Source organism: Meles meles, chromosome 7 (genome assembly GCF_922984935.1).
Source record: "Meles meles chromosome 7, mMelMel3.1 paternal haplotype, whole genome shotgun sequence".
Lineage (NCBI taxonomy): Eukaryota > Metazoa > Chordata > Mammalia > Carnivora > Mustelidae > Meles > Meles meles.
The window spans coordinates 6,325,709-6,352,021 of record NC_060072.1 but is presented as its reverse complement, the minus strand read 5'-3'; the positions used below and the strand labels follow the sequence as shown (position 1 = coordinate 6,352,021).

General features: G+C 57.3%; 1 protein-coding gene across 2 annotated transcripts in view; it reads right to left on the bottom strand.

Moving 5' to 3' along the window:
• Nucleotides 1-8,633: 8,633 nt before the first annotated feature.
• Nucleotides 8,634-26,313, bottom strand: part of NFAM1 (NFAT activating protein with ITAM motif 1) — a 34,324-nt gene continuing 16,644 nt past the window's right edge. The window contains exons 4-6 of one of the 2 annotated variants that reach the window (XM_046013992.1): nt 20,548-20,640; nt 11,544-11,630; nt 8,634-10,240 (exon numbers count right to left, since the gene is read on the bottom strand). In XM_046013992.1, the coding sequence (XP_045869948.1) occupies nt 10,181-10,240; nt 11,544-11,630; nt 20,548-20,640 (240 nt within the window). In that variant the 3' untranslated portion in view covers nt 8,634-10,180. Of the gene's footprint in view, nt 10,241-11,543; nt 11,631-20,547; nt 20,644-26,313 lie in introns of both variants that reach the window. The other variant, XM_046013991.1, reaches the window with a different exon arrangement.

Below are 26,313 nucleotides of genomic sequence, written 5' to 3'. Positions count from 1 at the left end.
TGGTTTCGAATTTCCTATCAGCTTTCCCTAAAGCGAAGCCTATCAGGAAAGGTCCAATTCCATATGGGCCCAGGTGGGTGCTGGGGTTGGTACCCTGAGGCACCAGCGGCAGAGGAGGGAAAGGATCTTCCCTTAAGAGTCTTGACCTTGGGTGCCCTGGTCACCTCTTGCCACACCTTCCCTGACTACCTCATTCCCCTGCAGCTATGCCCACCACAGCCTTCCCAGTTTCTGCTCATCATGTGTCTGTTGTCGCAACCTGTCCCCTGGGTCCGGATCCATTCTCTTAACTGCCTTTAGGACACCTCCTCCTGGTTGCTGCCCAGATTTCTCCCTACATTGGTGCTCCACTCCTGCATTTCTGGTTGTGTTTACTGAAATCAGCCTCTGTCTCCTGGATGAGGCATGGACATTTGAGGCCAGTAGATCACCAGGTCTTATTGTCCCCTCTCCTCCGAAGTGGCTCTAGAGTCTGGTCCCCTACCCCAGGCTGTATCTCCTTGGCCTCAGTCCCAGTCCCAAAGCTTTCGCTGGTGTCAGCAGCCTCCAAATGAAACAAACCAGCCTCCCCTGAGCCATTTACTTGAGTTGCCTCCTAAAGGACAGTGTAGGGGATTTTGCGCTCCTGTTCCCCAACTTCTGTGTGCCCTTCAGACCTCAGTCTGGTACCCAAGGCCCTTCATGATCTAGCCCTGGTGGCATCTCCCCAGGCTCCCTCAGACACCTCACGTGCTCTGCCATCCCTCCTTTCATTCTCAGGCCTTAGGTCATGATATTATCAATCTGGAATGCCTTCATCCTTCAAGGTCCCCTCTTCCAGGAAGCCTTCCTTGGTTAGCTCAGGCTTGGTTTACTTTCCCTGGGGCTCCCATAGCCCTGCCGACAATGTATTTTCTTTGGGTTTCAGTGTCTGCCTGCCTTTCAGGGACATTTATTGTCACTCATCCAGGAGTACTTATCAAGGGTCACTCAGGGACTCTCATTCGGTGTCCACTGGGAGAGGAGTTGTTAGGAGCACCAGCTCCAGAACCAGCCAGGTCCAAAGTTCAAACCTGGCCTTGCCCCTTGCTAGCTGAGTGAACTTGGGCTTTCGCTGCCCCTCTCTGGGCCTCAGTTTCTTCCTCTGCTATGCCCCAGAGCCGGTGCTTACTTTTAGGCAACTGGAGGATGACTCCAGCCTGGCAATATCAGTGCTGGGAGCAAGAGAAGAGGGGCCAAGGCTGGGGCAAACGCAGAGCAGCAGCAGCAGAACCTCCAGGGTCAGAGCTGTGAGAAGGACCGCAGGGAGCACAGAGCAGGGAGGAGCCACATACCAGGCCTGGGAGGCTGAACGAGGCCCTTCTAGCAGGCAAAGCATAAGCATAGTAGATTTCTATAGCTGCTGTAACCAGGTACCACAAACTCAGTGGCTTAAAAGTAGTGCACATTTGTTCTCTGACAGTTCTGGAAGCCAGAAATTCAAAATCAGTTGCACCAGGCTGAAACCAAGGGCTTGGCAGGGCCACGATCCTTCCAGATTTTGAGGATAATCTGCCTCATCCCGCATTCCAGCTCTAGAGCTCTAGAGCTGCATTCCTTGGCTCGTGGCCCCTCCCTCCAGCCTCCTCCAAAGTCGACAGTGTAGCAACTTTAAATCTCTCTACTTCCATCCTCCTCTTGCTTTCTGCCTTCCGTCTACAATCCCTCTTATAAGAATACTTGCCAATTGGAATAACCAGGATCATCTCATTTTAAAATCCTTAATCACACCGGCAGGGTCTTTGCCGTATAAGGTGGCATTCGTGGGTTCCAGGGATTAGGATGTGGGCATCTCAGGGAGGCCCACTATTCAGCCTATGGCAGAGGGCCACTGAGCAAAGAGGTTCAGATCCCAGACTCTGAAGTCACCGCTGGGCCTGAATCTATCTCGGTCTTACCACTTGTCCCCGCCGCCCCCCCACCCCCCGCCCCACCGTGTGGACCTGGGTAAGAGGCTACATCTCTCTGATACTCTGTTTCCTCATCTATAAAATGGGAACAGTGCCTCACTCCAGACAAGAATGTAGCAGGCATGTAATCACGCAGTGGGCAGAGAGAACTCTATGCGTCAGAGTCTGGAAAGACCCTTGTGTAAGAGGGAGGGAGGAAGGGCAGGACATGGGGCGGGTAGGCTAGGGTGGAGAGCTGGAGGGTGGTAGACTTGGGTGCCTTCCCGGGGAAGTGTGTGTGTGTGTGTGTGTGTGTGTGTGTGTGTGTGTGGACACACACATGTGTGATGTGTGCTCGGTCTTCTTTCCTGGGGGTCATGAACAGAGGACACAGAAAGTGTTGAAATAGGGCAGTGTCTGGCTTTGTTTTGTCTTATTAAGATATGATTCACATATCATAAAATTCACCATTTTAAAGGGTACAGTTCAGTGGCTTTTAGCATATTCACAAGGTTGTGGAACGATTACCATTATCCCATGTTAGAACATGTTCATCAGCCCGGAAAGAAACCCCATGTCCATTAGCAGCCATTCCCACTGCTCCAAGGCAAGGGCAGGGGTTTTTGTTGTTGTTGGGGTTTTTTTGTTTTGCTTTGTTTTGTTTTTTTGGAGCATCTTAAAGCTCTCTGCGATCTCCCACTCCAGGCTTGAACGCGGGGAGAAGACAGAGAGACAGAGATGCCCTGTAGTGCTGAGCTGCAGGCTGGGAGCGCCAGCCGCGGGACCAGGCCAGTCTGGGGTTGACTCTCCTCAGCCTCTCTTGGCTTCTTTCCTATATCCCGGGAGGTAGGGTAACCCACTGTACAGGCTGAGGAGGACCGAGGTGTGGGAGCTCAGATCTCACTTTGTATCAACACAGACAGCATTTCAGCATTTTTTTTTCTGGACCTAGTCACTCGGTTCCAGAGTCTCCCTCCCCCAGGACTCACCTGGCCAGACTTTTCCTAATGGGTCAAGGGGCAGCTGTCCTGGGCTTCACCCCCAATATACAGCACTTCAGCCTCCCTGCCCGCAGGAGGCAGTGGGCCATGAGGCCGTTGGAGGCAGGTGGGTTCAGAGAGATCAGAGTAGAGGACTTTTTATAAACCCTGAGTCTCCCCTACCCATCCAGACATTGTCTGGGTGGTTCTGACCCGGCCAAGGGGCTTCTTTGGGCTCCCACCCTGCTCCCCGCCATGGGATCAGCGCTGCCGGCTGCTTGGAGGATCCCAGATCCCACATGGTCAGGGCTCGAGGCAGCTGAGGCAGGAGGAACGGCCATCTGGTGAGGCGAGGAACGGCGGTCAGAACATTGCTGAGCCGGCTAAAGCATCCCCTGGCAGTGACAAGGGGCTTCTGGGATCAATTAACAGAACCACCTGAACAGGGCTCTCGGCCTCCGAAGCAAGTTCCATAGGCACGTGTCATCGATCCGAGCCTCTGACAGCTTTGGGAGCAGGGAGGTGAAGCCCGGGGCCGCTGCTCGCTCTCGCTCTTGCTCACCTTTCTCTTTCTCATGGGCCTGGGCCTCCCACCACTCTGCCCAGAGCCTGCCCCCTCCCGTCTGGATGTGCCTGGCCTCCCCTCTCCCGGAACGGACCGAGCATCATGTCTGTTTCAGTTCTCGACGATGTGAAATGGATCACGTCCTAGAGATCACTTTCTGGAAACTGGAAAATAAAATCATTCTTCCTCTTTCAGCAAGAGCGGGCACTAAATCGCCAGCAAAGGTGAAAGTTCGTTTATTCTTTAAACAATTGGCTCTTGGGCCCCTCTCATGAGTTAAGGAGAAAAAAGGAGGCCTCTTCTTCCGGAAGTTCAGAGCCTGCTGGGGGGTGGGGGGGATGGGTGTGTGTGACCCCATTCAACTCAAGGAGGTCAGAGCAGCGAGAAATGCATGAACTGCAGGGTGGGGGTGGGGGGGGTTGTTGAAGGAAGGCTTCATGGAGGAAGTGGCATTTGAACAGGAATACCTCAGGCAAAGAATGGAGTGAACTGCAGCTGTGTTTGGGTCCGTGGGAGCGGGCCAGAAATGAGGCTGATGGACAACGTGAGGACAGAAGCATCTGTCTCTCTCTCTCTCTTCTTTTTTTTTGAGACTTTATTTATTTGACAGAGAAAGACACAGTGACAGAGGGAACACAAGCACAGGGAGTGGGAGAGGGAGAAGCAGGCTTCCCGCCGGGCAGGGAGCCCAATGCGGGACTCGATCTGAGGACCCTGGGATCATGACCCGAGCTGACGGCAGACACTTAACGACTGAGGCTGGAAATTGTAAACAACTGAAAAGGCCATTTATAGGGCTTTGGGTAAATTAGGCGCCCCAGAAGCATCTGTCTCTTATCCCAGTCTCAGCACAGGCACGGGCATAAAGTTGGAGCTGAACGAATGTTGAAAGAATGAAGAGGTGGAAAGACCCCTCAGTACAGGGCTGAAGAGTCAAGGCTCCATCCCGTGGACGGTGGAAGCCACTGTGTGGTTCTGCACAGGGTGTGAGGTAGGGGTCCGGCTTCATCCTTTTGCATGGGAACATCCGTATCTCCCAGCATTACCTGTTGAAGCCTGTTTTTGCCCCTGTTGTGTTATCATGGCCCCTTTGTTGCAATGAATACATGTGAGGTACTACAGGGTTTTCAGAGGGGAGAGGCATGGTCAGATCTGTGCTTTCGAAAGATCAGTTTGGTGGGGCACCTGGGTGGCTCAGTGGTTAAGCGTCTGCCTTCAGCTCAGGTAATGATCCCAGGATCCGCTGCTTGGCAGGAAGCCTGCTTCTCCTCTCCCACTTCCCCTGCTTGTATTCACTCTCTCACTGTCTCTCTCTCTCTCTCTCTCTGTCAAATAAATAAATAAAATCTTTTTTTTAAAGATTTTATTTATTTATTTGACAGAGATCACAAGTAGGCAGAGAGGCAGGCAGAGAGAGAGAGGGAAGCAGGCTCCCTGCTAAGCAGAGAGCCCGATGCAGGGCTCGATCCCAGGACCCTGAGATCATGACCTGAGCCGAAGGCAGAGGCTTTAACCCACTGAGCCACCCAGGCGCTCCAATAAATAAAATCTTTAAAAGGAAAAAAAAAAAAAAAAGAAAGATCAGTTTGGTGGCGGAGACTGGGAAGGGCCAGAAGGAGAGGGGGTTGAAGGGAGACGAGATGAGTGGGCTGGACCCAGGAAGCAGGGAGAATTGGGGAGAAAAGCAACCCCTTAATCAACCTGGGGCTCCCGTGGGGAGCCAGGTACAGGGCTGTGCCCTGAACCAAGGCCATGAGCTCAGCCAGCCTGGGGCCCCCCCGGGCCTGCCTGCGGCACTCACTGGGGGATCGGAATGGGGTGGGCGAAGGGGCACAGAGAAAACACCTGTTCTCCTCGGCCCCTCAAGGTCCACAAAGTGGTAAACTTAAACCCTCTCCAGATACAGGCATCGCAAGGAGATTTTCAGGTAATGAGAGGGTTGTAGATGCAAACCACTGCCAATTACAGCAGCATTATCCCAGATTAGAAAGCTTCCAAGAGGCGGCTCACACCTCCAGGCGTGTTGTGCCCAGAAATTTCCAGGGGAGTCTAGGGATCCAAATGTCTAGGCTGCCTGAAGCCAGGCCCCACAGTGCGTGCTGTCTGCTGGGCGGGCCCAGGTCCACCAACCTCTACAGACCCGCCTTCGTTTCCCCAAGAAGATAGACCAACAGTGGGGAAGGAGGACCCCCGCCCCACCCGCCAACAATTCTGAGCAATGTAATGCTGACAATGTATCTTGGGCAGAAATTTGTCCCCTCAAGGACTTCCCCAGCCCTGGGGGCACTGAGTCCATCCAAGACACTTTGTGCAACCCCCTCCCCCGCGCCTGACCCATGGAGCCCGAAGGACCACACACAGTGGGAGCCAGCCCAGGGCTGCCCCTTCTGGGCTATAGGATCTTCAGTCTCTCTCTCTCATAGTTTCTGCTTTGGTAAGATGGGGAGACAAGTCCTCCGCCCCCCACTTCGCAGGGGGTTTTCAGGATTAAATGAGATAGTGCAGATAGAAGCCTTAAAGAATGGAAACCCGTACAAACCTTCTGCGTGCGAACTTGACAGCATCTGCTAAAAGACTAAGTGTCCACACCCGGGGCCCCAGCGAGTCCTTTCCGTCATTTCCCACAGAGAAAGTTCTGCAGCTTATGTCCAAGAATGTTCCCTGCAGCACCTTCTGTGAGGCAGGAAATTGTAAACAACTGAAAAGGCCATTTATAGGGCTCTGGGTAAATTAGGGTCCATGGGTACTGCGGAATCCTTCGCTGTAATTAAGGAGACTGGCAGCTTCTGTGCGCGGTCACGGGCAGATCCCACCACGTGGGACTGTGCGAACAAAGCCCGCACAGACACCACCTACGGAACGATCCCATTTAAGCTTTCAGAACCCCCCGCAATCACTGTACAGTTTATATGTTCATATTTATGCATATTTGTTTGTGGACACAATGAAAACAGCCTGGAAAAAAAAAAAACCCACACACACCAATGACCCTGGGGTGGCCTCTGGAGGGGCCTGGGATGGAGGCGGCGACTAGCAGGAGAGGAAATTTGACCTCCTGGGGCGCCTGGGTGGCTCAGTGGGTTAAAGCCTCTGCCTTTGGCTCAGGTCATGGTCTCAGGGTCCTGGGATCCAGCCCCGCATCGGGACCTCTGCCCTGCAGGGAGCCTTCTTCCTGCTCTCTCTCTGCCTGCCTCTCTGCCTACTTGTGATCTCTGCCTGTAAAATAAATAAGATCTTTAAAAAAAAAAGAAAGAAAGAAAGAAATTTGACCTCCTGCGTGATGCCCGTAATATCTGCCGCACCCGCTTAGATAAACACACGCAAAATACCGAGTGCAGAGTAGGGACCCCACCTGCGATCGGTCAAGGCTCGCAGGTGGTAAATTTGGACGGCAAGTCAAGGAAGGAGCCTGGTGAGGAAGGTGGCCCAGCGCCTCCTGCTGGTGCCCCCGACACGTGGAGTCTGAATCCGGGTGGGAGGAAGCGCCTCAGGTGGGTAAGGGATGTCCCCTGGCATGGAGAGGGACAGAGACGCTGCCTTGTCAGCCTGGCTGGACTGGGGCCACAGCCCACCTCTCCCGGCTGAGCAGTCTGCCAAGAAAACTATTGAGCTACATAAAAATCCATCCTGGAAATCCCAAAGGCATCCTTAGAATGGAGTGCGCCTTTAAATTAGAATGTAGAAAAGGAAAGAAGGCAGATTCGCCAGTAGCTTGATTTCAGGTTGGTGAGGGCTGGGGTGGCGGGGTGTGTGTGTGTGTGTGTGTGTGTGTGTGTGTGACCGTGGCCGTGCGGGGCCGAGGCCCCCGGGGCCCTGGTCCTGCACTTTGGGCTGTGAGGGGGATCCCCAGCCCCGCCAAGGTTCTGTGTGGAAGCGCACGTGTTCCCATGGAAACTCTGCTCCACAGAATCCTCTGGAAATTGTTGCCTTTGCCGAGGAGGGGCCGCCGCTCCCACACCTATTTTGTGTTTCCTGGGCTTGGTTTCCAGGGATGATTTTCTCCAGCAAGCGCAGAGCGGAGCGGGAGCAGGAGGGGGGCTGCTGGCTGAAGCCGGAGGGAAGGGGCTGCCCCAGAGAGGCCCTCGGAGGTGGAGGGTGTCGGAAGCAGCTGACCAGTTTCAGGCGCCCGAGGCTCTGCAGACTGCGACACGGGAGGGCAGGCAGGCCCTGCTGAGAGCCGGGAGGAAGTCCCCTTCAGGGCCAGGCAGGCCAGGCGCGACTGCCCCTCGGAGGGGGTGCCTTGGGGCAGGGGCAGGGTGGGAAGGAGCTGTGCCCGGGGCCTGGCCCTCTGGGACCGCAGGGGACTTCTACCGGCCCTAGGCCTGGGACCCACGGTCGGGATGACACCATCCAGCCTTCAGGTCTAAGGCTCCCCTCACCCGGGCCTGACCTGTTCCTCTTCAGACCCTCCTCCCCGTGGGGGCGACAGAGCCGGGGGCCCCCTGTTTAGCGAACCCCCTCCGCACTGTTCTGCCATTGCCTGTTTTTCCTGGAGGAGAAGCCTATAGGAAAACGCACACCCACTGAGCAGAGACTTCCCCATCTGTCTTCTCTGAACCGCTCTGAGAGGTCTCGATGGTCCCCGCAACCGCAACCGGGGCTTGGGAGGGCGCGGCTGCTGGGAGGCAGAGCTGGGGTTCCAGAAAGCTCAGCAGCCCCCAGCCCCACAGGGCTCCCAAGTTCCGTCCTTCCCTCCTCCGTCTGCTCAGAGTCCAGAGTCCACACAGGCCTGCCCTCTAGGAACTCAGTTTGAAGCCCTCTTCTCTCTACCGTCCCCTGCTCCCCCTGCGGGAATCTGCCACCCCCTGCCCCCCACCCCTGCACCAGCCCGTGGGGCTCTCAGCCCTGGAGGTGAAGGGACAGGTGCTCCTTCCTCCTCGCTCCACACTGGGAGTCCCGGGACACTCTCACCCCGCCCCTCCAGCTTGACCCTCTTCTCCCTCCTCCTCCCTGCCTCTCTGCCTGCCCCTTGGACACCTCAGCACCCTCCCTGTCTTGCCCTCTATGCTGGCAGCGGCTGTGTGTGCAGAAGGGTGGCAGGTTGGTCCTGAAGGGCCTCACAGGCCGCGGGAAGGGGTTAGGGTTTCGTTCCCAGTGAGGTGGGAACTGGGGACAGTGGGAACTGCCGAGCACGAGGAGGGACGTGATCCCATGCAGGTTTTTATTTATTTATTTTAAAGATTGATTGGTTTATTGGAGAGAGACAGAGCGAGCGCATGGGGGAGGGGCAGAGGGAGAGGGAGAGAGAAACTTGAGCTGACTCCACGAAGAGCATGGAGCCCACGCGGGGCTCGATCCCACGACCCTGAGATCACGACCTGAGCCGAAACCAAGAGTCAGAGGCTTCACTTCTTGACCAACTGCGCCCCCCAGGCGCCCGCATCCCTTGGATGTTTTATCTGGATGCCCACAGATGGGTGACCCAGTACTGCTCAGGGGCCAGGGTCAGGGTCTGTACCTTGGGCCCATAATGGTCACCGGACATGCTTGTGGGCAAGGGCCCCTCAAGGACCTCTGGGGCAGCTTGGGGTCGGAGGGAGGGTTTTACAAATGAGAGAGTAGAAGGCAGCGGCAGGGGGCCAGGGGTAGGGGAGAGCAGGGGAGGGAAGGAGCCGAGCCCCGCAGCCTGGGCAACTCCCTACCCTCAGCCCTATCTGCCTGTGCTAAGGGTTCCAGCAGGGCTGCTGAGAGGGAGGAATGAGCTCTGGGGGCTGCAGAAATTACTCTGAGCTCCGAGGGGCCCCCGTCTGCACGGGGCCTGAGCTCCGGCACCACCAAGCAGCTGTCCACCTGCCGGAGGAGCCCCAGGCACCAAGCCCTGCAGCTAGACGGTGGGAGGAGGGCTCCTCAGAGGCCTGAACCAGAGGGAGGAGGCAGACCAGAGAGGAGTGGGGTGGGGTCAGGTACGCCAGATGAGAGCTCTGGGGAAGGAGGAGCAGCTGAGGCCTGGACGGGGTGACCAAGAGCAGAGTGCAGATGGCCAGGCCGATGGGAAACTACCTCAGGGTCCTTGCTCGGGGATGGAGTGCTTCAGGCGGTTCAGCCCCTTTGGCCAGCATCTCGCTGTCCCCTGTCCCAAGCATGGAAGCATCTCCTTCCTCACCTTCTGGCTCCAGGCCCTGAGCCTGATGACCTCCACTCAGCTGCCTCCCTGGCCTGTCCCCAAGCTCTGTCCCCGAGCCCAGCCCAGCCTCTGTGCAGCTCCCTTCTTGCCCAACCCCCGCCCCCGCCCCAGCCCCTGCCTCTCCTTGCACGGCTGCCTTGTGCCCTCAACCCAGCTGGGCAGGGGGCATTTGTATAATTGGTCCTTTAAGCGTCGCCGCTGATGCTCGTGCTCACAGCAGGGACAAGGGTCCCTTGCCCGTGGCCGGCCTTAGAGTCTGCGTGCGGGGCAGGCTGGCAGTGAGCAAGCCTGTGGGTCCTGAGAAAGTGCGGAGGGCTTGGGGAGGCGGAGGTCCCAGAGAGCCCGTGGCATGGAGGAAGGGCTGGCGGACAGAGGGAAGAGCCGGGGCAAAGGCCAGATGTGAGATGCTCAGTGGGTATGGCTGGGGCACAGAATGGGGGGGGGTGGTAGAGGGCAGACCGAGCCTTGAAGTGCCTCGAATGTGGGGGCGAGGTGATGGGGCACCCCCAGGGCCTTGCTTCTGGTGTGGGGCCAGTCCTGGGGAGGGAGAGGCTGCGTGGGGCCCCCGATCCAGGCCCAGACCGATGGGCCAGTGGTTCTCGTTCTAGAAGTTTTCATAGACCATGTTGAATTCGCTGTCATCCGTAAATCCCTGTGGTTTCTCCTGGGAGAAGAAAGAAAGAAAGGAAAAAGCAATAGGAAGAGAACAAAGTTGCACTGACTCAGTTTTAGTCAGAAGTCAACAGTTTCCTGCATGGCTTTGACAGGAAGGCCTGGCCTTTTCCCCACGGCCACCCCGCCAACCTCTTCTGCCTCCATGCCACCCAGCTCCTGGGTGCTACCTTGCTCCCTGCCCTCCAGCCCCTCAGGCCCCTTCACAAACTCTCCCCCTATCTGGGGGGCTCCCCTTCCCCCAGCTGCTCCCCCACGACCTCCTCCTCACCCTGCAGGTTTGGCTCAGCATCCCTGAGTGTCCCCTCCCCCAGGCCCAGCTTCCCTGCAGCCCACCCCTCAGAGCCAACGTCTCTGTTTGTAGGGTCAATGCCTCTCCCTGTAGACCTGAGGCTCCCAGAGGACGGGGCCACATCCAACTGTCCCGGCCATACCCTCAGGGCCCGGCACAGGGCGAACCGTGACTAGGACGGCCCAGACATCCTTGGGGGTCTCAGCCTGGAGAAGCCCTGCTTCCAGTCAGGGTCAAGTTCAGGGCTGAGTATAGAAAGGGCTTTGAGAAGAGGAGAGTCAACAAACAATGCCAGCCTGGGCCCCCTGAGCTAGGGAAGGTCAAGTACTGGCCCCATCACTTCCTGACGCCCCTTCCAAGGTGTCCATGGTCCCACCCACCACCCGTGGGCTCCTGTAGTGGCTTGCTAACCCCTTGTACGTTACGTGCCCAAAACTCTGGCGTAGATTATTTAATCCAGAATTCATTTAGATTCAGCGCAGCTGGTGTTGCAGGAAAATGTTACTCATCCACTTTACAGATGAGCAAACTGAGGTTTAAGAGGGAATCACGATCAGGTGCTAGGACCTGGCTTCCATCATGACGACAGCAGAGCCCTGAAGGCCAGCCCGGGCCGGCACCAGCCCAGACCCCAGCTTCCCACTTTAGCCGGTGTCAGCCTGGGGACAGCTAGAAGCCTAGCAACAACCCCCGCCTGGTTGGCCAGTGTAGACACTGCTCACACTGCCCAAGGGCCTGCTGGTCCCAGGACGACATTTAACCTTCCTGGCAGATCTTGGGGCAGAGGGCTGTGAGGCTCCTCGGTTTACTTTACGGAGGAGGGGGCTCAGGCTCAGAGGGAGCCCAGCTAGGAAGGGATGGAGCAGGGCTTCCGACCCTCCCGTCCCCCTAACCACCAGGCCGCCTGCCTAGGGGAGAGGGCTGGGATTCAGCTCAGGTGGCTCCCTCCTGTGGTCCTGTTTACCCCGCCTTACAGGCGAGGAGAAGGGGCCCCCGGGCTCACCTGCGAGAGGAGGCTCTGGGTGGGCGGCAGCCTGCTGGCCTCGTTCTGGATGCAGGAGTAGACTTCAGTGTCTCCGCACTGTAGGGCCTGCAGGAGACGGCGAGGGTCAGAGGAACGTGGACTGAAGGGCAGGGACGGTGGCCCAGCAGCCAGGCCTCCCTGTGGATCGCCCCTGCCTGCGGGAGCCCGGGGAACATTCGGAGTCCTCTGGGCCGGAGCCTGTGAGGGGACGGCCACCCGCCCGGCCACACCGCCGCACCTTTGCACCTGCTCTCCTCTCTCGCGGAGACTCCTTGCCCTGTCCCCGCCTGCTCAAAGCGACCCTCTCTGGGCCCCCTGTCGCCTGCCTCATACCATCTAGAGGCTCTATTAGAGTCTTGTGCTCAGCCCGGGTGGGCCCTCTCCATGCTTCTGCCGGGAGCTAAAGGAGGAGCCCAGGCCCAATCCCACAGTCCCTGCCTGTCCTTAGGCCCTTAGGAACGTGGCTGCCAGCAGCCCCAGCCATGACACCGTGGCTGTGGCTCCAATAGGATGGTCCCCTGGGACCTGCCCTCACTCCCCCGGGGCCAAAGCTCCTGCCCCTGTGAGGGTCCTGGCCCCCCTTCCCCAGCTCTCGGACTCCTTTGACACCCCACCCTGGCCTGTGCCCGCGGATGACTTAGGCACCCACTGGGGTCACATACGTCTCCCATCAGGCTGTACCTGGTTCACCTCTGGGTCACTGAATGGACAGTTTGCTTGGTGCATTTGGACAATGGCCCCATATGAGCTATGAGATCCTTGCCCATGGGGATGTCTGTCTTGGGGCCACGCTCACTCTTGGCCCCCCTATGAGTAGCCTGATCAGAGGCCTCAGGATGGTAGAAAGAACCAGGCTTTGAAATCAGACAAGACTTAAGTTCAGCTTCAGCTCGGACACCTGCCAACCCAGGGCAGCCCTGAACCTCTCCCCATCTCCTGATCTGCAAAATGGGAATAATAATATCGATCTTGCAGGTTCGAAGCCTCATTAAATGAGATAGTGTACGTGAAGGGCCCAGCACAGGGCTTCGTAAATAGTAGGCACTTAATAATTGCTGAATGATTATCAGTTGAATGATCGTCAAGGAGGGGGGCCTGATGCCTCCCTCCCCTCTCTGCGGCCCCAGCCTGGACCGTCTTTCAGACTCCGTCGGGCACCTGGGTCCCGGGCGACAAGCAAATGCTGCTCCTTGGAGTCGTCAGAGCAGAGCCACCAACAGCCCAAGCGAGAGGCAGGAACCTTCCCTTCCCGCGTGTACGTGTCATATGGATGCCGGCTGGTTGCCAAGGAGGTGGTTTCCCTGGCAACAGGCAAGCAGGGGTTGCCGAGGCAGGCTGGAGAGGCAGGTGGTGCTCTGAGGCAAGGGGAGGGGGTGCGGAGGGGAGGAGGGAGGCGGGAAGAGGTAGCAATGCGTGAAAACCCGCTGGGGGAGACCCTCACTTCAAGGGCATCGCACACAGAGATGGCTCGGCAGCCCTGGGGATCAGTTCAAGGGGCCCTGAGTCGGAAAGAGGGTGGGTCTTGGGAGAGGGGCTTCCGACCTCCCTCCAGGTAGGGAAGCAGGCAGGACTGCCCTAAGCAGAAGCCCCATCCTCCGTAGAAGGCCATGTCCAGGGCCCGCGCCGGCCTATGGGGTCTTGACGCCTGCCCAGAGCGCCAGCCATGGCCAGCAAGCCTGGTGCACAGACCAGGCATCTGTTACTCGGCAGCCCTGTGCCCCCACCCCTGCCCACCCAGACCCGGAGCTCCACCGAGCTGGCACCCCTCCTAGCTGGACATGTCTGCTCATGTGTCTGGGCAGTGAAGGGAAGGGTCTCCTTGCTGACCCCTCAGTGGGGAACCCGGTCTGGGATCCCACAGGTCGTTCCCTTCTGCCTCATGTCTGGCTCGCACAGGCTGCCTGACCCACATTAGCCTAGAGAGGCTCCGAGTTGTCCCAGGTCACACGGCCTCTTGGAGGTGGGGCCGGGATTGAGACTCGGGGCTCTCACCCTAGCTCTGCGTGCTCCCACTGGGCCGGGCCGTGGCTAGGGGCTCTCTGGGCCCCGGGGACCCCATGAGCCTCTGACCCGCACAGGCGGTTGGCCAGGCTGGGGGGCGGGGAGCAGCTGTGGGGCCAAGAGCAGGGGGGCGGCAGGGGCTGCCGCCGATTAGCAGCTGCAGAATGAAGCCTTGGACAAGGCCTGACCTACCAGGCTGTGACTGCATTCAGGGTGTGACCCACATCTCTGGGCTTGTGACGTGCCTGGCCGCCTTGTCAACGGGACACCCTCTGAGGCCTTGTGCTGGACCCTCCTGGCCTTCCTCAGAGGTGATGGGAACTGCCTCCCTCAGGGTGCGCTTGCTGCGTTGTACCAGGCTGGGCTAGGCTGGGCCGTGCTGGGTTGCTCTGGGCTGTGCTGGGCTGTGCTGGGTTGTGCTGGGTTGTGCTGGGCTAGGGCAATTTGCCTGGGACCCAGGCCCTCCAAGACTGTTGGCTCCCGCTGCTCCGTGGGCGACAGTGCTGACCCAAATGGTTGTCAGCCCTGGCAGAAAGGCGAAGTCAGCGGCAAAGCCTCCCTCTAGCCCCGCTGAGGCCAAAGCCGAAGTCAGCTGCCTCGGGCGGCCACTCTGAGGGTTCTAGACCTTGGTGCCCCTGTGAGACCTGCCCCTCCCCCGACAGAGGAAACACAAGAGCTGCGCTCTCGAGGGTTCGTGCGCAGAGACTTGTACAAGGCACTGCGGGGGGGACGGGTGCGATCCGTGGGGGCAGAAGAAGGGTGGTGTCCTGGCACGTCTGAAGGCAGCGGCCTGGACTGGGGAGGGGCTGGAGTCTGGGGAGGCCGAGCCAGGGCAGCTGTCCCTGCTCAGGCCAGGGCAGAGGGCTGGCAGCAAGGAGCCCCTGGAGACTGCTCGGTGGGCAGGGAAGGAAGGCATCGGTGGTGTGTCAGCGGGCCGCTGGCGACAGCGAGCAGGGATGGAGCAGCAGGACGGCCAAGGCCGGCGCAGAGCTGGAGGAGGAGTCCAAGCGCCGCTGAGGGAGAACCACACCACCACGAAGCTGATGTCCCACGTGCGTCCCGGGGTGCCTACTCTGTGCCCAGCACGGAGCCCCCACGGAAACCCCAGCATCTGGAAGGGAGGAAAGGCCCTCCACGCTCCCCACGGTCCCGAATGCTGAGCACCTACTCTGTGTGGGACAAACCGCAGTCACAGAAGAAAGAGGGGCCATAAGGGCCGTGGAGGACACGAGAAGGAAGACAGGCTGGTTGGGGTCCTGGAGGGGGTGGGAAGCTCGCCCTTTTAAAGGGGAGCTCAGGAAAGACCTTTCTGCGAAGGCGCCTTCGGAGCAGAGTGCCAAGGAGTGAGGGGGCAGCCCCACCGACAGCCGTGGACGGTCAGTCCCGAGCAAAGGGTGAGGCCGACACCAAGGCCCCACGGTGAGGACATGCCTGGTGCTCCGGGCACAGTGAGGAAGCCAGGGTGACGGGCGCCAGCAGATAACGGGGGAAACAGAGGTGGGGTGCGGGGAGCCTGGGGAGCTCTGTTGGGGCTCTGACGTGGACTCTGAGTGAGGCGGGGGCCTTCCGAGGCCCGAGCTGTTGTGAGAATGCGCTTCCCAGAGCTCCAGCAGCAGGAACCAGGACGGACCAGGGGTCCCAGCTCTGGAACCCATCATCATGGGTGCACGGAGGCCAGAAGCCCTGTGCAGAGTGGGCATGGCAGCACGGCCGCCCGCCCCGGGGGACAGAGACCCCCCTGCCAGGGGCACTACCTGGCCTTGCTGAGCCTTTCCTGCACAGTGTGGCCTCGGGCCTCCCCGCGGCCGTCCTTCCCACTTCCCTCACTCAGGACCGGCTCTGTTCTGGTCCGACGGCTCGCCCAGCCTTCCCGGTTTCCTCTCCTGAGTGGTTTCCCTAATCAGACCAGGTCAGGCTCGCCCCAGCTTGCTGGCTGCTTCTTGGAGAACCAGGGCTCAGCAAGTGCTTTGAGCGGACTGAACATAGTCTGTGGTCGGTCGAGCAAAGTCACTCTGACTGCTGCCCAAGGGCAAGGGGAATAATAAGCCAGTGAAGGGGTGGCGGGGTGGCGCAGTCAGTTAAGCGTCCGACTCGGTTTTGGCTCAGGTCCAGATCGCAGTGTTGTGAGATCGAGCCCCTCATTGGGCTCCATGTTCAGCACAGAGTCTGCTAAAGTTTCTCTCTCTCTCTCCCTCTGCCCCTCCCCGCACTTGCTCTCTCGCTCTCTCTGTCTCTCAAATAAGTAAATAAATCTTAAAAAAAAAAAAAAAATAGGCCAGGGGTGCCTGGGTGGCTCAGTCAGTTAAGCGACTGCTTTCAGCTCAGGTCATGATCTTAGAGTCCTGGGATCGAGCCCCATGTTGGGCTCCCTGCTCAGTGGGGAGTCTGTTTCTCCCTCTGCCCCTGCTCATGCTCTTTCTCTCTCTCAAATAAATAAATAAAATCTTAAAAGAAAAAAAAAAAAAGGCCAGCTGATCAGAAATACATTGCAGGACTCCAGGCAAGAAGTGGCTGGGGTGCCACCAGCGTTAGTGCTGGAGGGGTGGGGAGGGGTGGGAAGGGATATACTTTGAAAAAAAAAGGATGGGCCGGAAGATCAGATGTGAGTAGCGATAGAGGGAAGGAAAGGACCACTTCAGATGCTCGGCCTGAGCAACTGGAAGGACAGAGCAGTCAGTCCCTTGCAATGGGGACTATGAGTAGAGGCCCCTCGGTGGGTAAAGAATTGGAGGCAGGTCTGAGAGTGAAGCCAGTGACTCGAATGGAATGACTCTGGTGTTCAGAGGATGTGTCTGGCTGGAGACAGAAATGTGGGAGTTGTCAAAATATTGATGGTCTCAAGCCTTGAGGTTGAATGACATCTCCAGGGAAGGGATGGAGGTCAAAGAGGAAGGGTCCCAGGACTGGACTCCAGGTCAGAGTTCCACTGGTTCCTAGAATGAGTTGAAGGAAGCTAAGGAGGCCTGGTGGTGGATCGGGCGCAGGGGCATCAGGAGGGTGTGGAATGTTCCAGAAACAAGTAAAGAAAGTACGTCAAGGAGGAGAGAGAGGTTGATAGTGTCAGATGCTGCTGATCCATCAAAGAAGATGAGGGCCAGGAACTGGAACAGGAACTCAGGACTGTTGGATTTAACAATGTGGAGGTCGAAGGTGACCTTGAGAGAGCAGATTTTGATGAATATGTGGACAGAAAACCCGACTGAATGGGTCAGAAAGGCGAGAGAAAAGCTGAAGACAGTGAGTTATGACATTTCTCTTATGAGTCAGGGAGAAAGGTCAGGGTCACGGGAGAGGGATGTGGGCTCGAGAAATACAGGATGGAAGAAATTGTAGCATGTTTGCAAGTTGTGAATGCAATATTCGATTGTTAAGCCCTATTTTACAGATTATGGAGCCAAGACTCAAAAAATTTAAGTAACAGAATCTGTGAGCAACGGAACGAGGCTTTGAACCCCAGTCTGTCTGACCCACTACAAATCCATGCTCCTTAACAGATAACGTTTAAAAAACAAATTAGAATGACATGACTTTTTTTTCACGTCACAGTATGTTATGAGCATTTTCCCATATGAATAAAAAGTAAAATCTGATGCAACTAAAAGGAGAAGTAAACAAATCTGTAATCATATGGACAGACTTAACTCACTTCTCTTAATACCTGATAGACCAAATCAATCAGTAAGGGAATGAAATATTTTAAACAACACGATCAACAAACTTGACCTAATTGACTGACACCTGGTAGCTCAGTCAGTTAAGCATCCGCGTTTGGCTCAGGTCAGGATCTCAGCATCCTGGGTCTTGGGGTCGAGGCCCGTATCAGGCCTCCTGCTCAGTGGAGTCTGCTTCCCCCTCTTCCTCTACCCCCTTCCCTCTGCTCATGCTCTCTCCTTCTCTCTCTCAAATCAATATATAAAATCTTAAAAAAAAAAACCTTGACCTAATTGATATACATAGAACATTTAGTCAGCCATGCCCAGTGCATGCTTTTTGCAAGTGTGCACGAAACACACACTGAGCCACAAAGCAAGTTTCAAGACTTCAAAGGGTTAAAATCATACTGAATCTATTTTCTGATCACAGTGGAATTAGCAAGAAATAAAAAGCAGAACAATGACTAAGAAGTAATTAAACATTTGAAAATGAAGCAAAACACTTTTAAACAACCCACGGGGGCAAGGAGGAATTCTCAACAGAAAATTTAAACTGAAAGTTTGTGAAAAGGGAATGTATCAAAACTCATGGGATGCAGCTAAAGCTGTAGTTAAAGGGAAGTTCATAGCCTTCGATGCACAGATTCAAAAAGAAGAAAGATTGAAAAATCAATGATCCAAGGATCCATCCAAAGAAAGTAGAGGTAGACGGCACAAAAACCCTTTTCTGGAGGCTGGGAACAAGACAAGGATGCTGTCATCCTTCCTACTCATCGTCAGACTGGAGGTCTGAGGCAGTGAGAGAAAGGAAGAGAAAAGAAATAAAAGCCTGAGGATTGGAAAAGAAGAAATGAGACTTCCTTTATTCATGGATGACATGTATAGACTGGGTTCATAGAAAATCCAAAGGGACTTGCAGAGACCTATTAGGATTAATGAATGAATTCAACAATGTCACTCCATATAAAGTCAATATACAAAAACCAGTCATATGCCTACATACCAGCAATAGACAACCAGAAAATAAACTTGAACCGGGGACGACACTTGTATCCCCAATCCCTAATATGAGTATCAATGAGGTTACAGGTGTAGACTCCTACCACAGTGCTTGGCACGTCGCAGGACCTCGACAAAGCCTCCTGATGCCATCATCCCTGTCATTAATGTCATTCTTATCTGTTCCCTTCATGCCTCCTTTCTTGTCCCAGGATCTCTTAAAGCTGCCTTTTAATTCTGCAGGGAAGTCGAGCCTCTTTCCCACACTCCACAGAAGTCTGCCCGAACCTCAGAGAAGTCTAAACACACGCGGGAAAGATGTTCCAAGCAGGAGTGAGTCTCTTCCATTAAAATACGCTCTTGTAGGGGCGCCTGGGTCCAGGGCTCAGTCGTTAGGCATCTACCTTTCGCTCGGGTCATGATCCCAGTGTCCTGGGATCGAACCCTACATCAGGCTCCCTGCTCAGTGGGAAGCTTTCTTCTCCCTCTCCACTCCCCCAGCCTGTGTTCCCTCTCTCACTATCTCTCTCTGTCAAATAAATAAAATCTTTTTAAAAATATATGCTCTTGTAGGGGCACCAGGATGGCTCAGTGGGTTAAGCCTCTGCCTTCAGCTCAGGTCATGATCTCAGGGTCCTGGGATTGAGCCCCGCTGGGGATCGATCGGTCTCTCTGCCCGGCAGGAAGCCTGCTTCCTCCTCCCCCTCGGCCTGCCTCTCAGCCTACTTGTGATCTCTCTCTCTCTCCAACAAATAAATAACTAAAATCTTTTTTTAAAAAGTGCTCTTGTAGAAGGGTATTTATTCATGGAAAGATGCTCGTGAGATATTGTAACATGAACAAAAATAGCCGTACTACTCCAAAAAGAAAAAAAAAAGTGCGTGTGAGTGTGTGTATGGGTCTCTTTGTGCGTATTTATAGAAAAAAGACTGGAAGGTATAGAAGTCAATGTTACTAGTATTTATCCTGGAAGAAGATAGGCTTAGGATGATGGTTATTTTCTTTATATATATGTATATGTATATATATAATATGCGATATAGATAGATCGATCTATCTATACATCTATAGATCTATAGATATATCTGTCTATATCACATATTATATATATGTGTGCGTGTGTATATATATATATAGAGAGAGAGAGAGAGAGAGCGATCTCACGTGTGTGCCCGTGTGTGTTTGTGGAGAGAGAGAGAGGGAAAGAAATGTTTTTACTCAACAGCTGACACCAGAAGTCCTCACACGAAAAATACCATGAGTTGCTGGGAGAGAGGAGGGAATATGGGGAAGTCTGAGGCCACGTGGGAAGCAATGGCTGGTGGAAATTCCCAGGGGCGGAGGGGAAGGCTGTCTGAGGGCTGGCCGCGTTATGTTCTGTTTGGAGTTGTTGGTGTTAGAGCCACAGTCCCTTTGCCTCCCCCCATCAGTCCCCACCGTCAGTGAACACCCACACCCCGCATGCCTCAAGTTTCATGTGTGTCTCGGTGGTGGGGACAGGAACAGTGACAGCACAGACAGGGAGAACCCTCGTGCAGGGGGAGCCCTCGAACGCGCCCCTGGGGAACCTGCACGTCCCCAGCAAGACTTGGCACCTGCCAGGTGAGGAGCCCAGTTCCTAACCTGGTGGTTCTAGATCTCACGGAGTTAAGACCCCAGGTGACAAGGGGTGGCATTCATTCCCCTTCTCTACAGTGAGTGCATGCTCCTCAAGGAACTAAAATGGAACTGGAAAAGAATGCTTGTCCCCCTGTCAGCCGCTGGACCGAGGGGCCACGTCCCGGTGGGCGGGCTCACACCCAGCGCCCCGGGCTGAACCTCCCCCAGGTAAACCCCGAGACAGGTGCAGCGACAGGAAATGCTTATGACCTGGCATCCCGGCCCATGTCTCTGCTTGAGTTTAAGGATAGAAAACAAGGTCTGCGGGTGGGGGAAGGAGGTGTGAAGAATTGAGAAGCATCGAGTGTGTTAGGGCTCGTGATGGTGCCTGACCTTTTCCTCTTTCTGTGATTTTTGTTGTTGTTGTGATGTTGCTTGTGTAATCAAAACAGGAAGGGGCTGGTGAGCCGCTCAGCGTCATTCAGTTGGATGGAGAAACTTCCCTCATCCCTCACTGCCTCTTGTTCCGGAAGTGGAGGGGCGAGCCGGGGAGGGGGGTCCGGGGGCACCTGCATGCCTGCTGGGGGGCCAGGGGCCACACACATGTTCATCTCCATAGAAATGCCACCAGGCGGGAATGCTTGTCCCCAGTTTACAGACAAGAAACCGGAGGTTCGGAGTTTCACACGGCTGCGACCTGACCCAGCAGGGAGCCCAGCCCTGAGACTCACCGTGTAGACGGACTCGTCCTGAGGCTGCTGCTGGCTGTGGGCGCCCGGGTCCGAGCCCTTCTGGGCGGGCTGCTTCCGAGGAGTCTGCCTCTGCTTCTGGGAGGAAAGGAGTCAGGGCGGTCAGAGCCGGGGATGGGTGGTTCCCACCCCACAGACCCCCCCAGGGCAGAGAATGGCCGGTTGCCAGGCGGCCACTCAGCACCGCCTCCCCACTGTCCCCAAGGACGCGTGGCAAATGCCTCTGAGACCCACGTCATGCCACTCATCTGTCTGCACGGACCGGAAGTGGGATTGCCCACGGTGGGTCACGGTCACGGTGACAACGGGGCCAGCGCGACAGGGTCCCCGGCAGCAGAGCTGACCATTGGGGGTGGTCCTGAGCGAGGGCCAGCCAGACCAGATGTCCAGTCCCCCTCTGCCCCTTCCCCTCTCTGGGCCTCACTTTCTTCAGCCAGAAGCTTCCTTCGTGAGGTTGTGGCAAGGATTCAGGGAGGGGAAGAGGAGGGTCAGTGCTTTGCACTCAGGTGGCATGAGGTGGCCCTTGGCTGACCAGCACACCCTTGTCAGCCCCCTCTGGCTAGCCGGGTGCTGTGAAGAGGTGGACACCGGCCCTGCCTTCCTGGGACTGAGGACCTAGTGGGGGAGATGGACGATGAACCCCGTTTGACTAAAGCGTGGTCCGTGTGCTGACCGAGAGGACAGAGCCTCTGGCGCGCTCTGGGGGACAAATGCCTCACCTGGCAGAAAGAGGGGTTTGCTCATTTATTTGAGAGAGAGAGAGAGAGAGAGAGCGGGAGCCTGAGCGGGTGGAGGGAGAGGGAGGAACAGACTCCCCGCCAAGCAGGGAGCCCGATGCAAGACTCAGTTCCAAGACCCCGGGATCATGACCTGAGCCGAAGGCAGAGGCTTAACTGACTGAGCCACCCAGGCGCCCCAGAAAGGGGTGTTTGAAACTTAAAGGCTGAGGAACTCCTTTGGCAAGACAGGGAGGGGAGGGGGAGGGAAGAGCGTATGCCAAGACCTAAGGGAATGGAGGAACCTGAAGAGGGTCAACGAGGGGCTCCGGGGGGACCTCCCCGGACAGGGGCGCCCAGCCGACAGCGTGGATGGCAGAAAGCATCCGAGCTTCACGCAGGAGAGGCCAGGAGGGGCAGGTGTCAGGAAGCTCACGCTGGCCACGGAGGCAGGGGCGCTGGGCCCGTGGGGAGGCACCGGGCTCGGGGAGACCGGCAGCTCCGTCCGAGGCAGAGGGAGGCTACCCAGACGTCCCCTCCTCGCAGGCACCACTCTGCCAACCGCAGAGCCACGACAGACAGCCTCATGGCGGGGCCGGGGCTAATTAAAACTCCTGGCCGCCTGCCCGTCCCCTGCCTGTGCTCGCAGGATTAGCTCTCCCGAGCTACTTCACCGTCAGGCAGAAGCCAAAACCACCCCGGGTCACAGCCTGATCGGGGCCCAGGAGAGGGGGCCTCTCCGGATGCCAGCCGGGGCTCTCGCCGCACTCCCTCACGCGCTTCTCCACAGTCCCGCGAGGCAAGTCGTCACACCATCTCTGGTCCACACTGGAGGACGAGAAGGCTCAGAAAGGCCAAGAGGCTTGCCTGAGGCCACAGAGCCTCCACGTGGCACTTTCCCGTGTACAGAAAACCCACGAGACACGCTCTTAGTCTCATTTAATTCTCTTCATAGCCTGAGGAAGTAGACTTTACAGAGGGGTAAACTGAGGCCTGGCCAGCTAGTCAGATGGCTGCCTTTGGGCTGGAGCCCAGCTGTCCTGTTCCAAATCTAGTGTCCCTCCCCTGTACCACCTGCTTCTGGAGGCGCCTGTCACAGTCAGAGGCTGTGGCTCACCTCAAGACGGCTGGGGGGCTGGTGCTTCTCCCCCGCACTGAGCCTGGTGGTCTGGACACTGTCAAGGTTAGTGTGAGCTCATGGGCAGGGGCTCTTCTGGACCCCGTGGTGAGCAAGACCCGAGCCCGGCCTCGTGGTGCTCCTACGGTCACTGCGGGGCTGTGGGAAGGAGCCCCGCGACCGCCACAGGTCTGGGGCAGTCTTCCGAGCGCTTGTCCTATCTCCCGAAAACAGAAGAGTCTGAGAAAGTGTCACAGGCCACAGGCCATGGGGACAAGGCACCAGATCATATGGGGGCAGGAATGTCACACGTCAGGGACACGCTCAAGGACGAACCACCAGATGGAAAGCCACCGATGGGGGTAAACAGTGACAGCAGCCGAGCCGGGAGGCTGGCGAGGAGGGCTCCACCACAGAAGGCGGGCTCCACCGTGGCCTCCCTCGGAGGGCAGGGAAGCCATCGGATTTAGCAAGACCTGCATTTGGCTGCAAGCTGGGAGGGGCCGTAAGAGGAAGAGGCAGCTCTCCCGGGGTGGTGCGGTGGCAGGGAGAGGAGGCCAGGCTGTGGCCCACAGGGGGTGCCCCTCTCAAAAAATCAGATGGGTGCGTTTTGTTGCAGGGGTGAGACGCTCGGCCCCTTGGAACCACCCTTGCCCTCCCCATGTGCCTCATTCCCTGCCACTCACATTTGCCCTTCCAGCTGTGATCTGCAAACGAACAAACCAATCCATGTGGCCACCAGCAGCTCAGGAAACCTGTAGAGCCTCGGTTTCCCCCTCTGTACAATGGGAGTCCGCCTCACAGCCTGGCCAGCTGCGACTCATCTTCCAAGTCTCAGCGCTCTCTTAACTAAGCCATCTCTCCCACGAGCACTTGGTGTGTGTCAGGCTACCCCCCAGCCTCCAGCAAGTGGGGGAGACTAAGTCCCTGCCCTCTGGGGCTTAAGTTATGGTGGAGGAAACAGTGACAAAGACGTAATAAGCACAGGTATGGAGAGCAGAGCCGGAGAGGACGTGAGTGGGACAGGGAGACCTGTATTCGGGTAAGGAGTGAGGGAAGCCCTGGGCTGGGGGGCTGAGGCAGGCGAGAAGGGGGGATCCTAGACAGACTGTGGGCAGGGCTTGCTGCGGAGGACGAGGAAGGAGCCACAGCCAGCTCGGAGGCTTCTGGCCTGAGCGTCTGGGGGCATGGTGCCATCTGCCCAGGCAGGACAGGCTTGGGAGCTACAGAGTGGTGTCAGGAGCCATGGGTACAGGCTCTGGGGCTCAGAGAGGGGCCTGGGCAGCATCAGCTGGGAACAACGTCACCCCAGTGTAGACAGAGTGGGGAGTGCTCCGAGGAAGGGGTCAGAGACTTGCGATGTGTGGAGGCCACAAAGAGGAACAAAGAGGAAGGTGATTCGCACAGCGCTGCCCTGGGGGTCCAGGAAGCAAGGGAAGAAGTATGAGTGGAGGAGGGTGCCCTTAGGGGATGAGTATGGAGAGGCCATCAAAGTCAGAGGCTGCCTGCCCTGGGAAGCCAGCCTTGATCCATTCCCAGGCTGGGGGCGGGAGCCCTCTGGCTGCTCTCATGGCAGGAATCATCTGCCTTTTCTGGGCCAGGAGCTCTGGCTTCGATTCATTTATCTGCAGCCGCCTGGGCTCCTAGGGTCCTCCGCTCCTCCCCTCCTGCCTGGCTTTCTCCTCTTGGCCCCCATGGCTGGCTGCCTGGCCTGGCCACTGGCTGGGGTCCCCTGCCTCCCCGCCCCTCCCCATGCTCTGTTCTTTCACTCAGTTCAAACCACGCTTGCTTGTGAGGGGCAGGGATACAGGGGCCGGCCACGCTGGAGCGGCAGCCACAGACCCTGCACCCCAAATCTGGATCCAGTTCCAGGGAGCTCTGGGGACATCTCTGGCCTCTGGCCTTCTAATTTCTCTCTCCTTCAAGGCCAGGCTCCTGCACCAGCCCTTCCTCCCCCATGTGCAGGGAGGCAGGCCAGGAAGCATCTCCACACCGCCCCCCCCCACTTCGGGCCAGGCGCCCCAGCTGGCCTCTCACAAATGCTCTCCTCCACCCTTCCCAGGTGAGGCGGGATCCATCCTCATCCCCGCTCCTGGAGGAGGAGAGCAAGGCTCGGAGAGGGCTGAAGCCTGGTGAGAGGGCAGGGGCTGCCTCTGTCTTGCTTTCCACTGTGTCTGGCACTTAGCCCGGTGCCTGGCACGTTCTAGATACTCGGGAGCTATTCCTGGAAGGAGAGAGAGGCTAGGAGTGGTTGAAGCCGTGCAGGAGGGGGAGGGGCTGGACTCGGAAGTGGGGCCGGGCTGAGTCTTACCCCCAACTCCCCTCCTCCCCGGACTTTACTGACCACCTACTCTGCCCCGGGGTGCCTCCCTGACCTGGCAGGACCCCGAGCTCCACCCATTACAATCCTGTTTTTGCAGAGCAGCGGCTGGAGCGGAGGCTCAGGGTCAAGGTCTCACCCTGACTCGGTTCTGCCGCTCACCTGCTGGGCTTCCTGCCCACAGAAGGCACCCGTGCATTCTCTCATACAAGCTGGTGTCGGGGTCCACAGCCCGAGTGGGGGGTCCTTCATCGCCCCTGCCCGACACACAGCGTCTGTGTGGGACCCACGTCCCACTAGATGCTCAACTAATGTTTGCTGAGTGTCAAGTCCGGAGCCGTCCTACCTGCCACCGTCATGGGAAGAGCAGCGGGGGGCGGGGAAGGAATATACGGGGAATGAGAGCCAAGCCGGGCGCACAGTAGGGGCTCAGCACATGTTGGTTGAGGGAGGGAAAGGGCCCAGTGGCGGCTGGGCCTATGCAGGGTTCATGGGAGGCCCAGGGAAGCATTTCCCATCCTCTTGCGTCTTCCCTGCTCAGCTGTCCCTGTGACCAGGCCAGAGGCAGGGGGCCAAGGGCCCACAGAGGGGTCCTTGCCCCTCCTGGGACCTCATAGCAGAGCCTGCTCCTGGGTGGAATGGAGTGGACTCCTTCTGTGGCTTGTCGGCCAGAAGAGCCAAATTAGGAACGGGTCATGCCAGGGTCATGCCAGGGTCACCTGCGGATCACAGGACAGCAGAGGAACTAGGACGGTGGCTGAAGTTGTCACCAGGCTCCGGCTCCCAGAGGGCAGGAAAGGCAGCCTCCGGAGTTTTAGGGCCGGCCAAGTGGCCATGTTCACCTTCTTTTATCACCTTGGAGCCTTTTCTGGAAGAGTGATCATGTCTCCAGCCCGAGGCAAAGTGGGAAACTGCGGCCAGGGTCGGAGCCTCTAACTGCCTCGCCCGCCCCTTCCCCAGAAGCCACCTTCGTCCCACCTCAGTCGCCTCTGCCCGGAGTCGCCCTTTCCCCGCTTCTCACAGCTGCCGGAGAGCCCATCGAGGTCAGTCTGATCCTGCCCCTCGTCTCCCCACGCCCTGCAGGGCCTCCCAGTTCCCTTAGAGTAAACGCAGTCAGTGTGCCTGGCCTGACCTGCATGGCCTCCTTCCTCCCCCCGTTCTGCCCCTGAACTCAGGCGGCCCGGCCCACCCGGGGCCTCCCTGCAGCTCCTGCCTCAGAGCACCCACACCTGCGGTTCCCCTGTTGCACACACTCTTCCTGACGTCTGCCCGCCCCCCTTCCTTCTGGGTGCGGTGTGGGGAGGCCCTCCCCAGCTCCTTACTGAAAACCACAATCTCCCTCCTTCCCACCCTCACTACTCTCTTCATTTTGCTGTGTTCTCCCCCAACACTCATCACATCCGCTAAGCTATTTATTTCTCTGTTTGTTTAGGGTCTGCCTCCCCTCAGCTGGAATGCAAGTCTGACGCAGGCAGGGATTTCTTGGGGACCCGTTTTAGCCATTGCTATGGCTCTGGGGCCTCCACGGGGCCTGGAATCGAGTAGGTCCTCATATGGGTTGAATGAGCGAACCCATGAAATCCTGTTTCAGGGGG